Source organism: Nanorana parkeri, unplaced genomic scaffold (assembly GCF_000935625.1).
Source record: "Nanorana parkeri isolate BGI_ZX_2015 unplaced genomic scaffold, ASM93562v1 scaffold1748, whole genome shotgun sequence".
Lineage (NCBI taxonomy): Eukaryota > Metazoa > Chordata > Amphibia > Anura > Dicroglossidae > Nanorana > Nanorana parkeri.
In genome coordinates, this window is record NW_017308016.1 from 257,533 (window position 1) to 270,248 (window position 12,716).

At 47.5% G+C, this 12,716-nt stretch overlaps 1 protein-coding gene across 2 annotated transcripts in view; it reads right to left on the reverse strand.

The window, feature by feature from the left end:
- Positions 1–3,113: 3,113 nt before the first annotated feature.
- Positions 3,114–12,716, reverse strand: part of LOC108799524 (cytoplasmic phosphatidylinositol transfer protein 1-like) — a 36,063-nt gene continuing 26,460 nt past the window's right edge. For both annotated transcript variants that reach the window (XM_018571388.1, XM_018571387.1), the window contains exons 5-9: positions 12,313–12,384; positions 11,787–11,882; positions 9,770–9,925; positions 8,159–8,222; positions 3,114–3,793 (exon numbers count right to left, since the gene is read on the reverse strand). In XM_018571388.1, the coding sequence (XP_018426890.1) occupies positions 3,507–3,793; positions 8,159–8,222; positions 9,770–9,925; positions 11,787–11,882; positions 12,313–12,384 (675 nt within the window). In that variant the 3' untranslated portion in view covers positions 3,114–3,506. The remainder of the gene's footprint in view (positions 3,794–8,158; positions 8,223–9,769; positions 9,926–11,786; positions 11,883–12,312; positions 12,385–12,716) is intronic.

The window sequence follows — 12,716 nt, forward strand, 5'->3', positions numbered from 1 at the left end:
GCCAATCAGGAAGCCGGCAGCGTGTAATGACTCACCGCCTAGCTTCCAGATTGGTCGGGAAGCCGAACAATCAGGAAGTGGGACGGTGAGTCATTACCCGCCCCCCGGCTTTCTGATTGGCCAGACAGCCTGCTTCTGCTCCCTTGTCACCAGGTGACGAGCGAGCATGGAGCTGGCTTCCCGGCCAATCAGGAAGCCAGGCAATGATTTATTACACGGCACCAGGTTTCCTGATTGGCCAGAAAGCCGGTTCCATGCTACAGCTCGCGGTATACTGAGACGCCGCATCCGGAGCGGATCCCGACATGGACGTCGGGATCCGCCCAGCTGCGTGAGTGACAGCTGGCTCTGCCTATCTAGAGGCAGAGCCAGCTGTACCCGCCCCGTCCGTTCCGCCAGTCAGCGCTAGCGGATCGCAGCAGGGAGGGGGAAATCCAGCCCATCCCCCTGTCACAGCAGAGAGCCGTGACAGGATCGAGAGGTGAGCGAACCCGGTATGTGTCCGCTCACCTCCCGATCTACTGAGCCGACCTGCCGACAGTCTCATTGTCACAGGTCGGCTAGAACTATGAGGTGAGTGGAAATCACTCATCTCATAGTTCTCCTTTAATCTGGAAGCCGGGTGGCGAGTCTTTACACGCCGCCCGGCTTCCCGGCTAATCAGGAAGCCAGGTGGCGAGTCATTACATGCCGCCTGGCTTCCTTATTGGGACTTCCGGTATCGGCATTCGGGAAAAAAAAATATTGGTACTCGATACCGAAAAAAAACGGTGTCGGTGCATCCCTAATATATACCCTTTAGTATAAACTGTAGTATACGCAGTATATTGTGCCACGTCTGCCGTTTATTCGTGGACTTGTAAAGATCCTGAAAGGCCCACTTCAAGAGTAATGCGCTCACGGGGTGGACAATACCCCCTCCAAGCAGTTATTAAACCGTTCAATCACTGCAGCCACTACACCGCTTAAAATAGTTCCTCTTCATTTATTAATGAAAGGTCGCCTTAAAATAGCGCACTTCACTTTTTAGTTAAATCTGCATGGAATTCAGCCAGCGGTTAACTATTTTATTCAAGGATGCCAAATGAAAACCATAAAATGGCTGCACATTGATAAAATACGTTATTATGTCATATAAATTATGAACTTGGAACGGTCATTTCTTCATCTCGTGATTATCTGAAGGCGTCAAGGCTCGCAAGATAAATAGCATTACACAAGTTTTCTTTATTCGGTAATACATGAAAAATGTGCTGACTTTGGGAAAGAAAAATGTTCAACGTACCCAGGCCAACCCCCCCCCCCCAAATCCAGCATTTGTAGGATAAAGAAATAAGACATTCTGGAAAGGATTCATGAATGATTGTCAATGGTACAATTCAATGAGCCGATGAACACTTGGCTGAGAGGTGGAAGCGTCGGCGAGTGGAGAACCGTGTTATTGGATCGTCGTGTGATGGAGATCCTCTACACTTGGCATCTTTTGATAATACCTGTTAAGAAGCTGAACTCCGGGATCAAATAAAGAATACCCCTTGCAATACCCAATAGCCCAGTGAACCAGGCCTATGGCGTCATGCCTACGTTTTATTCCTTGCTCTGGCATGCCTCTGGCGCTCACTTCTTCCTCCAGCACTCCAAATTGTGGCGGGCCCTCACCTTCCTCACACACAATGCACAGCTATTGGTCCTGTATTGTATGTGATGACTCCCTAGTGTGACCGCCGTCCGGATTGTCTTGAAGAAAAGGAATTAGGGGAACTTTCGCACAGGATAGAGCAGTGGTAGGCGACCTTGGCACTCCAGCTGTTGTCCCATGAGGCATTGCAAGACTCTGACAGCCACTGGCATGACTCGCAGAGGCATGATGGCTCATGTAGTTGTACCACAGCTGGAGTGTCAAGGTTGCCTACCCCTGGGATAGAGGAAGCCTGCCGAAGGGAGGAATAAGATAAGTATTACACCTTATCCCTTTACAACTAGACCCAATAAGTATTTAACTGGGAAAGGGAAGGGGATGGGGGCTCACTACAAGAGTATTTTTTGTCTGGTGTCCAGAGTTGGACTTTAACTTCTCATGATTTAGAGTGAGCCTGCCTGCCATCATAAGGTTCTGTCAATTAAAAGGCTGTGACCCTCTGATCTTAGCTTTACTTTGCTACTAAGGGATTGAATCCCGTCATTTGGGAAGAAGTCCCACCCACAAAAGGTGAGTCCCTGCACAATCCCACTGACCAAAGAGACCATGAATGATAACTGAGGCTCTGGATGGGGAAAGCCAGGTGGGCGAGGTTTAGCTCGAGGGATTAGAACACAAGGAAGGGAAGATGGATCTTTGGTAACAAAGTGAAACCAGGACCAGAGGGGAGCACAGAAAATATGTTAATAATAGTGGGCACCTTGTGCTATCCGATTCTAGGCAGGAATACTTTTAAAAGCTAGAAAAAAAATGGCTGTTGTCTTTAAAGAACAACTCCATGTAAACACTGGGTTTACTTATAAAACATGAGCCCAGTGTATAGCTGGAAGGATGCCGATGGACGGCACTAGCACCCCTAGATAGGAGGTACGGTATATGGGAAATTATATTCCTCAGCACCAGCTAGGGGAGCTATTGCCATGCAAACGGCATCCTCCCAGCTGTTCACCGGGGGCAAGTTTTATAACTAAACCCATTCATTTTCTTATACTTTCCTCTGAAAGGCCAGAAGATGTATTTTCTGTCAGTTCAGTGCTGCTACCATTGACCAGCTGTCTATATATGAATCAGTGGGCCACTGCCAAAGGGTTCAACTTACTTGCCTTCTGCTCTAACTAATCCAGTTGGAGCCAAACTCTGTCCAGCTGCCTTACCCAGTCCAATGAGAATGTTTCTGAATCCATTCCCTTCTTCACAGACTTTGAAAAGGGGTTGTCACTGTTGTTGTAGTGCTAGGTCACCATATAGCACAGCAAGGTATGGTAAACTGCAATAATATGTGCAATATTTTACAAGTAGAATAAAGGTTCCTACATATAGTTTTCCTGTGTATTTAAATATTTGCCCGGTGTTGTGTTGTGACAAAAAAAATCAACAGCATATAAATCAGTCGAGCATTCCACCAGAAGACCAGAAACTGACTGGAGGAGTAGGGCTGTGAAGCCACCGCACGATTTAGTCCCCTTTTAGGTGTTTTACAGCTTTAAATTTTACAAGTTCTGAATGACTCGACACTAGACATCTTCTTCGTACTTTGTTTTCGGACTCTGCTACAGCAAATACATGGCCGGACGGATCAAAGGTTTCACTTTAGTATTTTGGAGGTTCCCTTTCCTGCTTGAAGGAGAAGAAGCCAACTCTCCTTCTGCCTAAGTCAAGGTACGCAACCTTTGTGTCAGTGTCTATTCCATCGTAGGGTTGACTTCTTCATGTCAGAGTCCATGAGGATCGTTTTTGGGACTTCCCATGAGTTGGGAATGAGCAGCCCATCTTTTGGGAGTGAAGCAAAAGACTCCACCCGTTGGTTTCAGCTGTCAGTGTTGTTGGGCGAGTGGTGATTGGAAGGTCCGTTGGCTCGTTCTCTGAGTTCTGGTAGAGTAAGTGTGTCCGGGGCAGAGGTCTTGCGTGGTCTTTCTTTGGGCAGGGTGAGAAATTCTGGAGGTTCTCCGGTGATGGGGGTGGCGGGGGCGCTACGGATAGCTGGGCACTGGCTTTCTGCAGTAATGGTAATGGTTGGGGCAACTGGTCCTATTTTCTCATTGGTGGCGGCCTGTGTCTCCTTCTCGTACTCTCGAACCTCCTCCATGGTCATTCCTGTAGGGTGAAAACATGAGAGTTATTCATAGTAATGTTTATAGAGGGATTATATGTAAACCGTGGAGAATATTTCAACATGGCTGACTATGCACTACACATTTTACACCTGTGTCCATTTAGGTTGCTGCACTACTGGGGCTCTTTGCAGCTTTAAACCCCAACCCCCAAACCTCTCAGGTGGACAGGATCAAAATTGGGAATTATGGCAGAGAGATCTCACTGCTGGAGCATCCGAGACATAAAAGATGTCAGGAGCTTCATCGATAACATATCACTTTTGAATGGACTGAGCCTTTAAGCTCAGTGGACACAGCTTGCTCACTGGGGGGAAACTGCAGACAAGATGTTGTAGTTTTCAAAGAAATGTTGCCCAGTGTAGAATTATCTGATCAGAGCCTGAAATCCCACCCAGATATTCTGTTTTTTGCTCCCGCTAGCTGTTATTCTGATTTCTTGTGGTGGCTACATGTCCTGCTCTTCTGAGTTCATGTCCAACATACATTTCCTGTTCTTCTGTTTCCTTGTCCTCCCAAATGTACTGTTCTTCTGGATCCTCATCCTCCCTACATGTCCTCTACTTTTGGTTCCTCATCCTCCCTACAAGTCCTTTTCTTCTGGTTTCTTGTCCACCCCACAAGTCCTTTTCTTCTGGTTTCTTGTCCACCCTGCATGTCCTGTTCTTTTGGTTCCTCATCCTCCCTACAAGTCCTTTTCTTCTGGTTTCTTGTCCACCCTACATGTCCCATATTTTTGGTTCCTCATGCTCCCTACATGTCCTCTTCTTCTGATCCCTTGTCCTCCTTACACGTCCTATTATTCTGCTTCCTCATCCTCCCTTCATGTCCTGTTCTTTAGCATGGTATAACATTACACCCTGAGCACAGTCTGCATTGTTCCTAGAAATAGCCCCGTTGTTTTATTTCTACTGCCTTCTCTTTTATGATCTCTGTTATCAGGGCCGCTGTGTGTTTTCTTTAACTTTATTAAGTTGTTCTACATTGCTGCGTGTTCCTGTACTGCCTCCAAGGTATCATTGTGGTATTGATTCACCAGTCTGATCATTCTCCTGGCACCTGCAGGAAATCGGAACTGTGCTAAATATAAAACATCCTACGTAAAGCGGAAGGCGAGATGGGTCTCCGGGGCGCAGGCTCCAGTTTTATTTCCTCCAGCAAAAAATCGTGACGTGGCTTTGCACAGTTATCAGAGGAGGGTTGCTGATCTATAAAATGGCGCTCATAATCGGCTTCTACAAAAAAGTCCTGTATGGCCTGGCAGGGGATCACTGGTCTTGGCTAGGGGGCAATGTAGACATTTGCTCATCCCCTAAGACCAGTACTAATAGGATATGCTGGGCTGGTGACACTGAATGACGACATTGCACCATTCAGAGATTGATAAGGAGGACAGGGACACATGCTGGGCATTATTTGCCTATTGGCTATCTGTTTAGGTTGACATTTGGTATGGGAAGTCTTTTAGTACCTACGTTCTTGCGGAGATGTTGTAACCGCAAAGGATATCCGATGCTACAAGAAGTGAATGTGTGTCCCAATAGGAACCCTCAACCTTCACCATGCCCACCAATCACTGCGGCACCGGGCACACCTTGCATGGTTCGCTTTCTGTAGCCCAGAGAAATCTGTCTCTTCTGTGAAAAGGCCACTTGGTTGTGTTTGTCCCCCATAACAAAGATTCCCCAGTCCTTCCCTGCCCTCTGGTGGCTTTGATCTACAACCCTTCTGCAGATTTTATTCTGTCTCATTTCAAGAGCAAGTACAACACACCTCGGCCACGAAATCAGCAATTATCGTTCTGATAATTACAGCCATTTAAAGTGAACCTGTGAAGAGGGAAGTACGGGAGCTGCCATTGCTTTTTGTAAAAGTGCAATCTCCAAGGATGTCGCTTGAATCCTGGTTTTACTACATAGTAAGTCAGTGACCTGGAACAAGCCTGTAGATAATGAAGTCTGAAAGTCTGCATGCTTGTTAAAGGTTGGGGACTGTGAAGCCAGGATAACAGTCCGGGAGCCTGCAGGAGGAGGAACTGGATCCACAAGTGGATTGATATCACAATCAGGCTGTGATCTATATTGAAGAGCACAAGGACTCTTGTAGGCAGCTCAAAGACATGAAGAGGCCACTAGGTGGTGCTTCAGATGAACTCCAAGAGGTGCAAGAAAAACAGGAGTGCCAGCTCGTATATTATGGAAAGACCATGTAGAGTTTATTTAATTGTAAACCATCAATAGGATAAGCCAGTGCAAACCCTTACAATGCAATAAAATTTTACATGGTCTCTCAACATATGGGTTGGCCCGAATGGCTTTGCAGCCCGCGTTGTGGTAACATGCACATTACTGCAATGCACCAAAGCAGGGCGGAGGTGTAGGCAGAAGAGGCAACCTCTTTGGGCCATTCAATAGGAGAGGGATGCAAAAAGGGCAGAACCAGCAACCTATGCTGCTAAAGTGGCTCACAGCTCTTGGTGGTGGGGTCCACCACTTTCATCTTTTTGACTTAGGATGCTAAAGGACCTTGTCCCAGGTCTGTAGGCGAGACCTGCATGGCAGATAAAAGTCTGTTTTCGGCCTAAATGGTCAGTTCACACAGAACGGATATTTCAGCATTTTGGTAGAGAGGTAATGTATTTTACAATCCAAAGTTCCCTGGTCTGCTCGCTTGCCATGCCAATTGCATGAGGTCTCGCTGTCTTTGCTGGACACCCAAAACTCCAAGGTGGCAGGGAGATCATGCCTCCCCACCCCGAAAAGTTGTAAGAAGATGACTCAACTTCACCATTCTCGATCAGTAGCTGAAATGTGGCTTTTGGGCACACCAATCCCTTCATTTTACTAAGAATTATGCTGAGTAGGTCTCCAGCAAAACCTGCTGACTACAAGTGAAAATGGTGAGAAAACCTTCTCAGTGCCGGATACACAAAGGTGAAAAAAACTAGTGAAGTCTTAGCCCTGGTTCACACCTAGGCGTATTGCATATGCGCGTCTGTCGCGCGCTTTTTTTACCGCGATTCGCGGTAAAAAAAATCGCGCGACAAACGCGCGTTTCCGAGGGCTACTTGGCTGTATCCCAATGGAAACGCGCAACAAAAATGGCCCAAAGTAGTACATGTACCTTTTCAGGCGTGGGCTGTTTTGTAGCGCGTTAGGGACGGGCTGAAATACGCCAAGGTGTGAACCAGACCCATTGAATACAATGGGATTTAGATGTTTGAGCGTTTTGTAGAGCTTGTAGAGCGTTCGTCGAGCGTAGAACGCGCTACAAAACGTTCAGGTGTGAACGAGGGCTTAGTTCTCATGCAGATGTCTGTATAGCATTCAGAGCTGTAATGAGTCACTTACCATACCACTCGTCCACCCATGCAAAGGCTTGCTGGTGGCCAACGATCAGCAGGTCCCGAATAACCTAATACAGAGAAAAAGATTTCAGAAGGCTTCACAACACTCAATTTGCATTGACTCTTAAAGTACATCTAAAAATGTCCATGAATTTGGCATTTGATGGAGCAACCCAACTTCTGAATCCATGTTTATGTTGGAATCACCAAACAGCCCAACACATAAAATGGTGGCTTTGACTGGTCATAAGGAGATAGGCTTGAACTAGCCCAGATTGAACACATTGAATAAATCATATATCACTTCCAAGGAAATATCTGCCATTTTTTCTTGTTTCACTTCCATTTCAATTCAATCTTCCCAAAATTTGTATTGAAGCCTTCAATTTATTGCCCAGTTTTGACCAAATTATGGAGGTCAATCAAACTCGTGGGTGGTAGGTTGCTTCATTTCTGGCATTTACTTGCCATCATATTTGTAAGTGGTTCATATTGACTTAAAGAAGAACCCAAGGCAATCAAACAAAACCTGCTGACTACAAGTGAAAATGGTGAGAAAACCTTCTCAGTGCCGGATACACAAAGGTGAAAAAAACTAGTGAAGTCTTAGCCCTGGTTCACACCTAGGCGTATTGCATATGCGCGTCTGTCGCGCGCTTTTTTTACCGCGATTCGCGGTAAAAAAAATCGCGCGACAAACGCGCGTTTCCGAGGGCTACTTGGCTGTATCCCAATGGAAACGCGCAACAAAAATGGCCCAAAGTAGTACATGTACCTTTTCAGGCGTGGGCTGTTTTGTAGCGCGTTAGGGACGGGCTGAAATACGCCAAGGTGTGAACCAGACCCATTGAATACAATGGGATTTAGATGTTTGAGCGTTTTGTAGAGCTTGTAGAGCGTTCGTCGAGCGTAGAACGCGCTACAAAACGTTCAGGTGTGAACGAGGGCTTAGTTCTCATGCAGATGTCTGTATAGCATTCAGAGCTGTAATGAGTCACTTACCATACCACTCGTCCACCCATGCAAAGGCTTGCTGGTGGCCAACGATCAGCAGGTCCCGAATAACCTAATACAGAGAAAAAGATTTCAGAAGGCTTCACAACACTCAATTTGCATTGACTCTTAAAGTACATCTAAAAATGTCCATGAATTTGGCATTTGATGGAGCAACCCAACTTCTGAATCCATGTTTATGTTGGAATCACCAAACAGCCCAACACATAAAATGGTGGCTTTGACTGGTCATAAGGAGATAGGCTTGAACTAGCCCAGATTGAACACATTGAATAAATCATATATCACTTCCAAGGAAATATCTGCCATTTTTTCTTGTTTCACTTCCATTTCAATTCAATCTTCCCAAAATTTGTATTGAAGCCTTCAATTTATTGCCCAGTTTTGACCAAATTATGGAGGTCAATCAAACTCGTGGGTGGTAGGTTGCTTCATTTCTGGCATTTACTTGCCATCATATTTGTAAGTGGTTCATATTGACTTAAAGAAGAACCCAAGGCAATCAAAAAAATTAACCCTTGAAGTGGGGCTACCCCCGTACTGCAAGGGATCAGTGCTCATTTTGATCTAGAGGCTAGAATAACCTGATCCTTGTTCCTTGTTCCATTCACCTCTCTCCCCCTCTTCTCTGGCGATAGTAAGTTCCTAGGTGTCTTCATGTCTAATGTAGTTGCAATAGATGTGATGACATCAAGGGTCCTTAGACTGCCAGAGGTCAGGGGAGAATATGCTATGGGGACCGGTCTAGCAGCCAAGTGGGACCGAGAATCAAGTGAGTACATTTTCTTTATTATAGCCCCTACACCGAAACGAGCAGTTAAGCCTTGCAGCGCGGGGGTAGCCCTACTGCAAGGGTTAATTCTTCATTTACCTGGAGTTCTTCTTTAGCCCTCATTCACACGAGAAACAGGCGGCCCGTACAGATCAATGCTGCATGCAGGGCCGTATCAGGCAGCTCCCGGGAAGGACAGGTGCTGCGTGTGATTAGTATGCAGCCCCCGTCCTTCTCTATGGGAGTACGCGGCCATGCGCTGCCCTACGCTCACCCGACCTGCACGTCCGCGTGGGTGCAGGTGTCCGTACTTGTACGCTGACAAGATGGATCCTGTCTGCGTCCAAGCCGGGACACCCGCACCCAAACGGACGGGCAGGTTGGGCGAGCGTAGGGCAGCGCACGGCCACGTACTCCCGTAGAGAAGAACAGGCTGCTGCGTACTAATCACACGCAGCACCTGTCCTTCCGGGGAGCCGCCTGATACGGCCCTGCATGCAGCATTGATCTGTACGGGCCGACCATTTCTCATGTGAATGAGGGCTTACCACGTCACCACGTGCATGTCCAGCCTAACGCTCTGGATACCTTTTAAAGTGGAACTCCAAGCATGTCACCTGCCAAAAGGATCAACAGGTATTTTTTTTATATTCTAAGAAAATGTACTTGGCCTTCAAAAAAAAGAAACCTAATGCATCCACATCACCTAAGGGCTGGTTAGCTGCAATAGATTTCATTTTTGTTCAGATACATTTTAATGACCCACACATAGGAGAAAAAAAAAACCCCATGCCACATGACAAGGACCACACGAAACCTTCACCCACCTTGTGCACAAAATGCTCGACACGTGTCTGAAGGCCCCACACCTCGAACTTGACATTAACCAATTTGTAGGAGCACATAATGGGCTTTGACTGGCACCTCCAGCCCTCCTGAAGAGGCCCTCGGCCCGTCTTGCTGGAGACAAAATGCCTCAAATCCTGCAATAGAGAGGAGAAGAATCAAGCCGTCCCTTTGTGTCAGCCTGACATTGCAGGCCTCGCTCTTCAGACATTTCCTGAATATGAATTAGAATTAAATTAGAAAAAGATGGAGCGCTGATAGCGGGAAAGAGCGCGCCGAAGGGTCTGGTAATGAACTCTTCTGAGAAGAAAGCCTTTTTTTCCCCCCAGAATCCTCTCCTGAATCTCTTTGTGTTATAGTTTTCAGGGTGGTTTAATAAGCTGTAAGGCCACGTCAGAACGGTCCACCACAAAAGCAGAAAATTAATTTTACTTATCTGGCGACAGTGGTGCGAGATCTGATGGACTGTCATGGTTGCTGCCCTCTGCTCAATATCATTGCACTTTAACCTGACTTACTATAGAGCGCCCATGGTGAAATCAATTGGTTAAACACCAAGGCCAGGCTGGAATCTATCCCTGAGCCACAATGCGAAAGCCCACATTAGGCTTATAGAGACCCTGCCGTGTCTCTACAGACATCAAACCAGCACTCCCCTGCAATAGAAGAGGTATATAGTCTCTTCTCTGGTGTCTTCTTCCTCATGTCCATTCTAGTGTTGTAGCCTCTGTCAGTCAGTCTAGCACATGACGCTTCCGGGAGTGTTGGATGCTTGTGTCCCCCCATGGTATCACTACAGGGCTCAGGAGTGAGGTGGGGGTTGGAGGAAGGGAGCGTGGTGGGGACATGAACATCCAACATGCCTGGAAGTGTCAAATGCCAAAGAGATTGAAGTGTTCTGGTTCCTTCCTATGATCCCTACACCACTACAGAACTCAGCAGTGAGGTGGGGGTCAGAGGAAGGGACCACTGTGTGTGGTGGGGACACAGGTATCCGACACTCCTAGAAGAGTCAAATGCCAGAGATCGCAGTGTTCTGGTTCCTTCCTGTGATCCCTACACTACTACAGCACTCAGCAGTGAGGTGGAGGTTGGAGGAAGGGACCACAGAACGTGGTGGGGGCATGAACATCCAACATGCCTGGAAGTGTCAAATGCCAAAGAGATTGAAGTGTTCTGGTTCCTTCCTATGATCCCTACACCACTACAGAACTCAGCAGTGAGGTGGGGGTCGGAGGAAGGGATCACGGTGTGTGGAGTGGACACAGACATCAGACACACCTAGAAGTGTCAAATGCCAGAGATCGCAGTGTTCTGGTACCTTCCTGTGATCCCTACAGCACTCAGCAGTGAGGTGGGGGTCGCAGGAAGAAACCACGGCACGTGGCGGTGACACAGCCATCTGACACCCCTGGAAGTGTTGAATGCTGAAGAGTTTGACGTGGGGGTCGGATGAAGGGACCACGGTGCGTGGCGGGGACACAGGAATCTGACACTCCTGGAAATGTTAAATGCCAAAGTGATTGATGTGCTGTGCTTCCTTACTGTAATCCCTATATGAGTACAGGACTCAGAAGTGAGGTGGGAGTCGGAGAAAAGGAACATTGTACGTGGCGGGGACACAGACACCCAAAACACCCGGAAGTTGCTGATTGGTTTGATTTATTTAACTATTGCACCTCTGCCAGTGTCTCCGGTGTAAATCTAACTGATTTGTGGGCAACGTTCCCTATAATCCCTTGTAGCCAGGGCTGCCTCAGTGACTGGAGATGAGCTGACAACCTCTTACCAGTCATGATGTGTTGTACAAGATTTCTACCTGAGAACTGGGGAGTCCGATTACAGAGCTGGGAGTTACTGGCAAGGGGCTGCAGTCCTGGAGATGCACCTCATATAAGCTACATTGTGACAGGTTCTCTTTTTTTATTGCCACCCACCCCATGGTCTTATACATATTTGCTACATTATGACAGGTTCTCTTTTTTTGCTCCCACCCACCTCGGAACTCTTGTAGTATCTCTCCGGGATCTCGTCGTACGCGATGTCCAGATGGGTCACTTCATGGGAATCTTCTGCCGAGTCCGAAGGAAAGATCTGTAAGAGAATGCTCGGTGTCAGTCCCCTGAGATCTTCCATTTCCAAGGGGGGGAAATCACAGAACAATCCCAATAGAATCCCTGATAAGTAAAGGGGGCCTCCAGACAGAACTTTATTTTAGTTGTCAGCTGTGGTGCAGTGCTCATGCACTAGCAAGAAACACTCTGATTTGGGGAGAGAACAGAGTGACAGAGAGATGAGCTCATCACTGTGCTACTTCTCCGTTCACTGTCCCATCACACTCTGGGGGAGGACAAGACCTGGAAGTGTTACTGAACTGCAGCGGAGAAAAATCAGGTCTCTTCTCCTGCCAGACAGGGCTGTGCTGTGTGGCAGAGGTGTGCAACTCTCAGAACTGGATGGACAAAAGTACAACTCCAGGTAGAGCAGCTCCCTTATGTGTATTGTCTCTGTGAACCCGACTTACACTGTCGTTGTCACCGCAGTCATCAGAATACCTCGTCTCGATGTGGATGGAGAACTTCGGGAGGAAGGAGCACTGCATTGTGGGGGGAAAAAAATGTTCTATTAGCCATGACCAGCAGCGTACCATGAGACGCACAAATCACAACATGAAAACATCTGATTTATGGGGGGAGGGATGGGGGGGAGCTGGGAAGGTCCATCTTCAGGCTCGGCCAGGGAGCGTCAGGCAGAGCCGCGACTCCTCACACATACAATCCTGCAGCCACCAAATCACACATTGTATGCAGGAAAGATCTGCCCCCCTCTCTCTTCTCCCCGCCCCCTCTCTCTCTTCTCACTCCCCTCTCTATCTCTCTCTTCTCCCTCCCCTCTCTCTTCTTCCTCCCCTCTTCCTCTCTCCCCCCC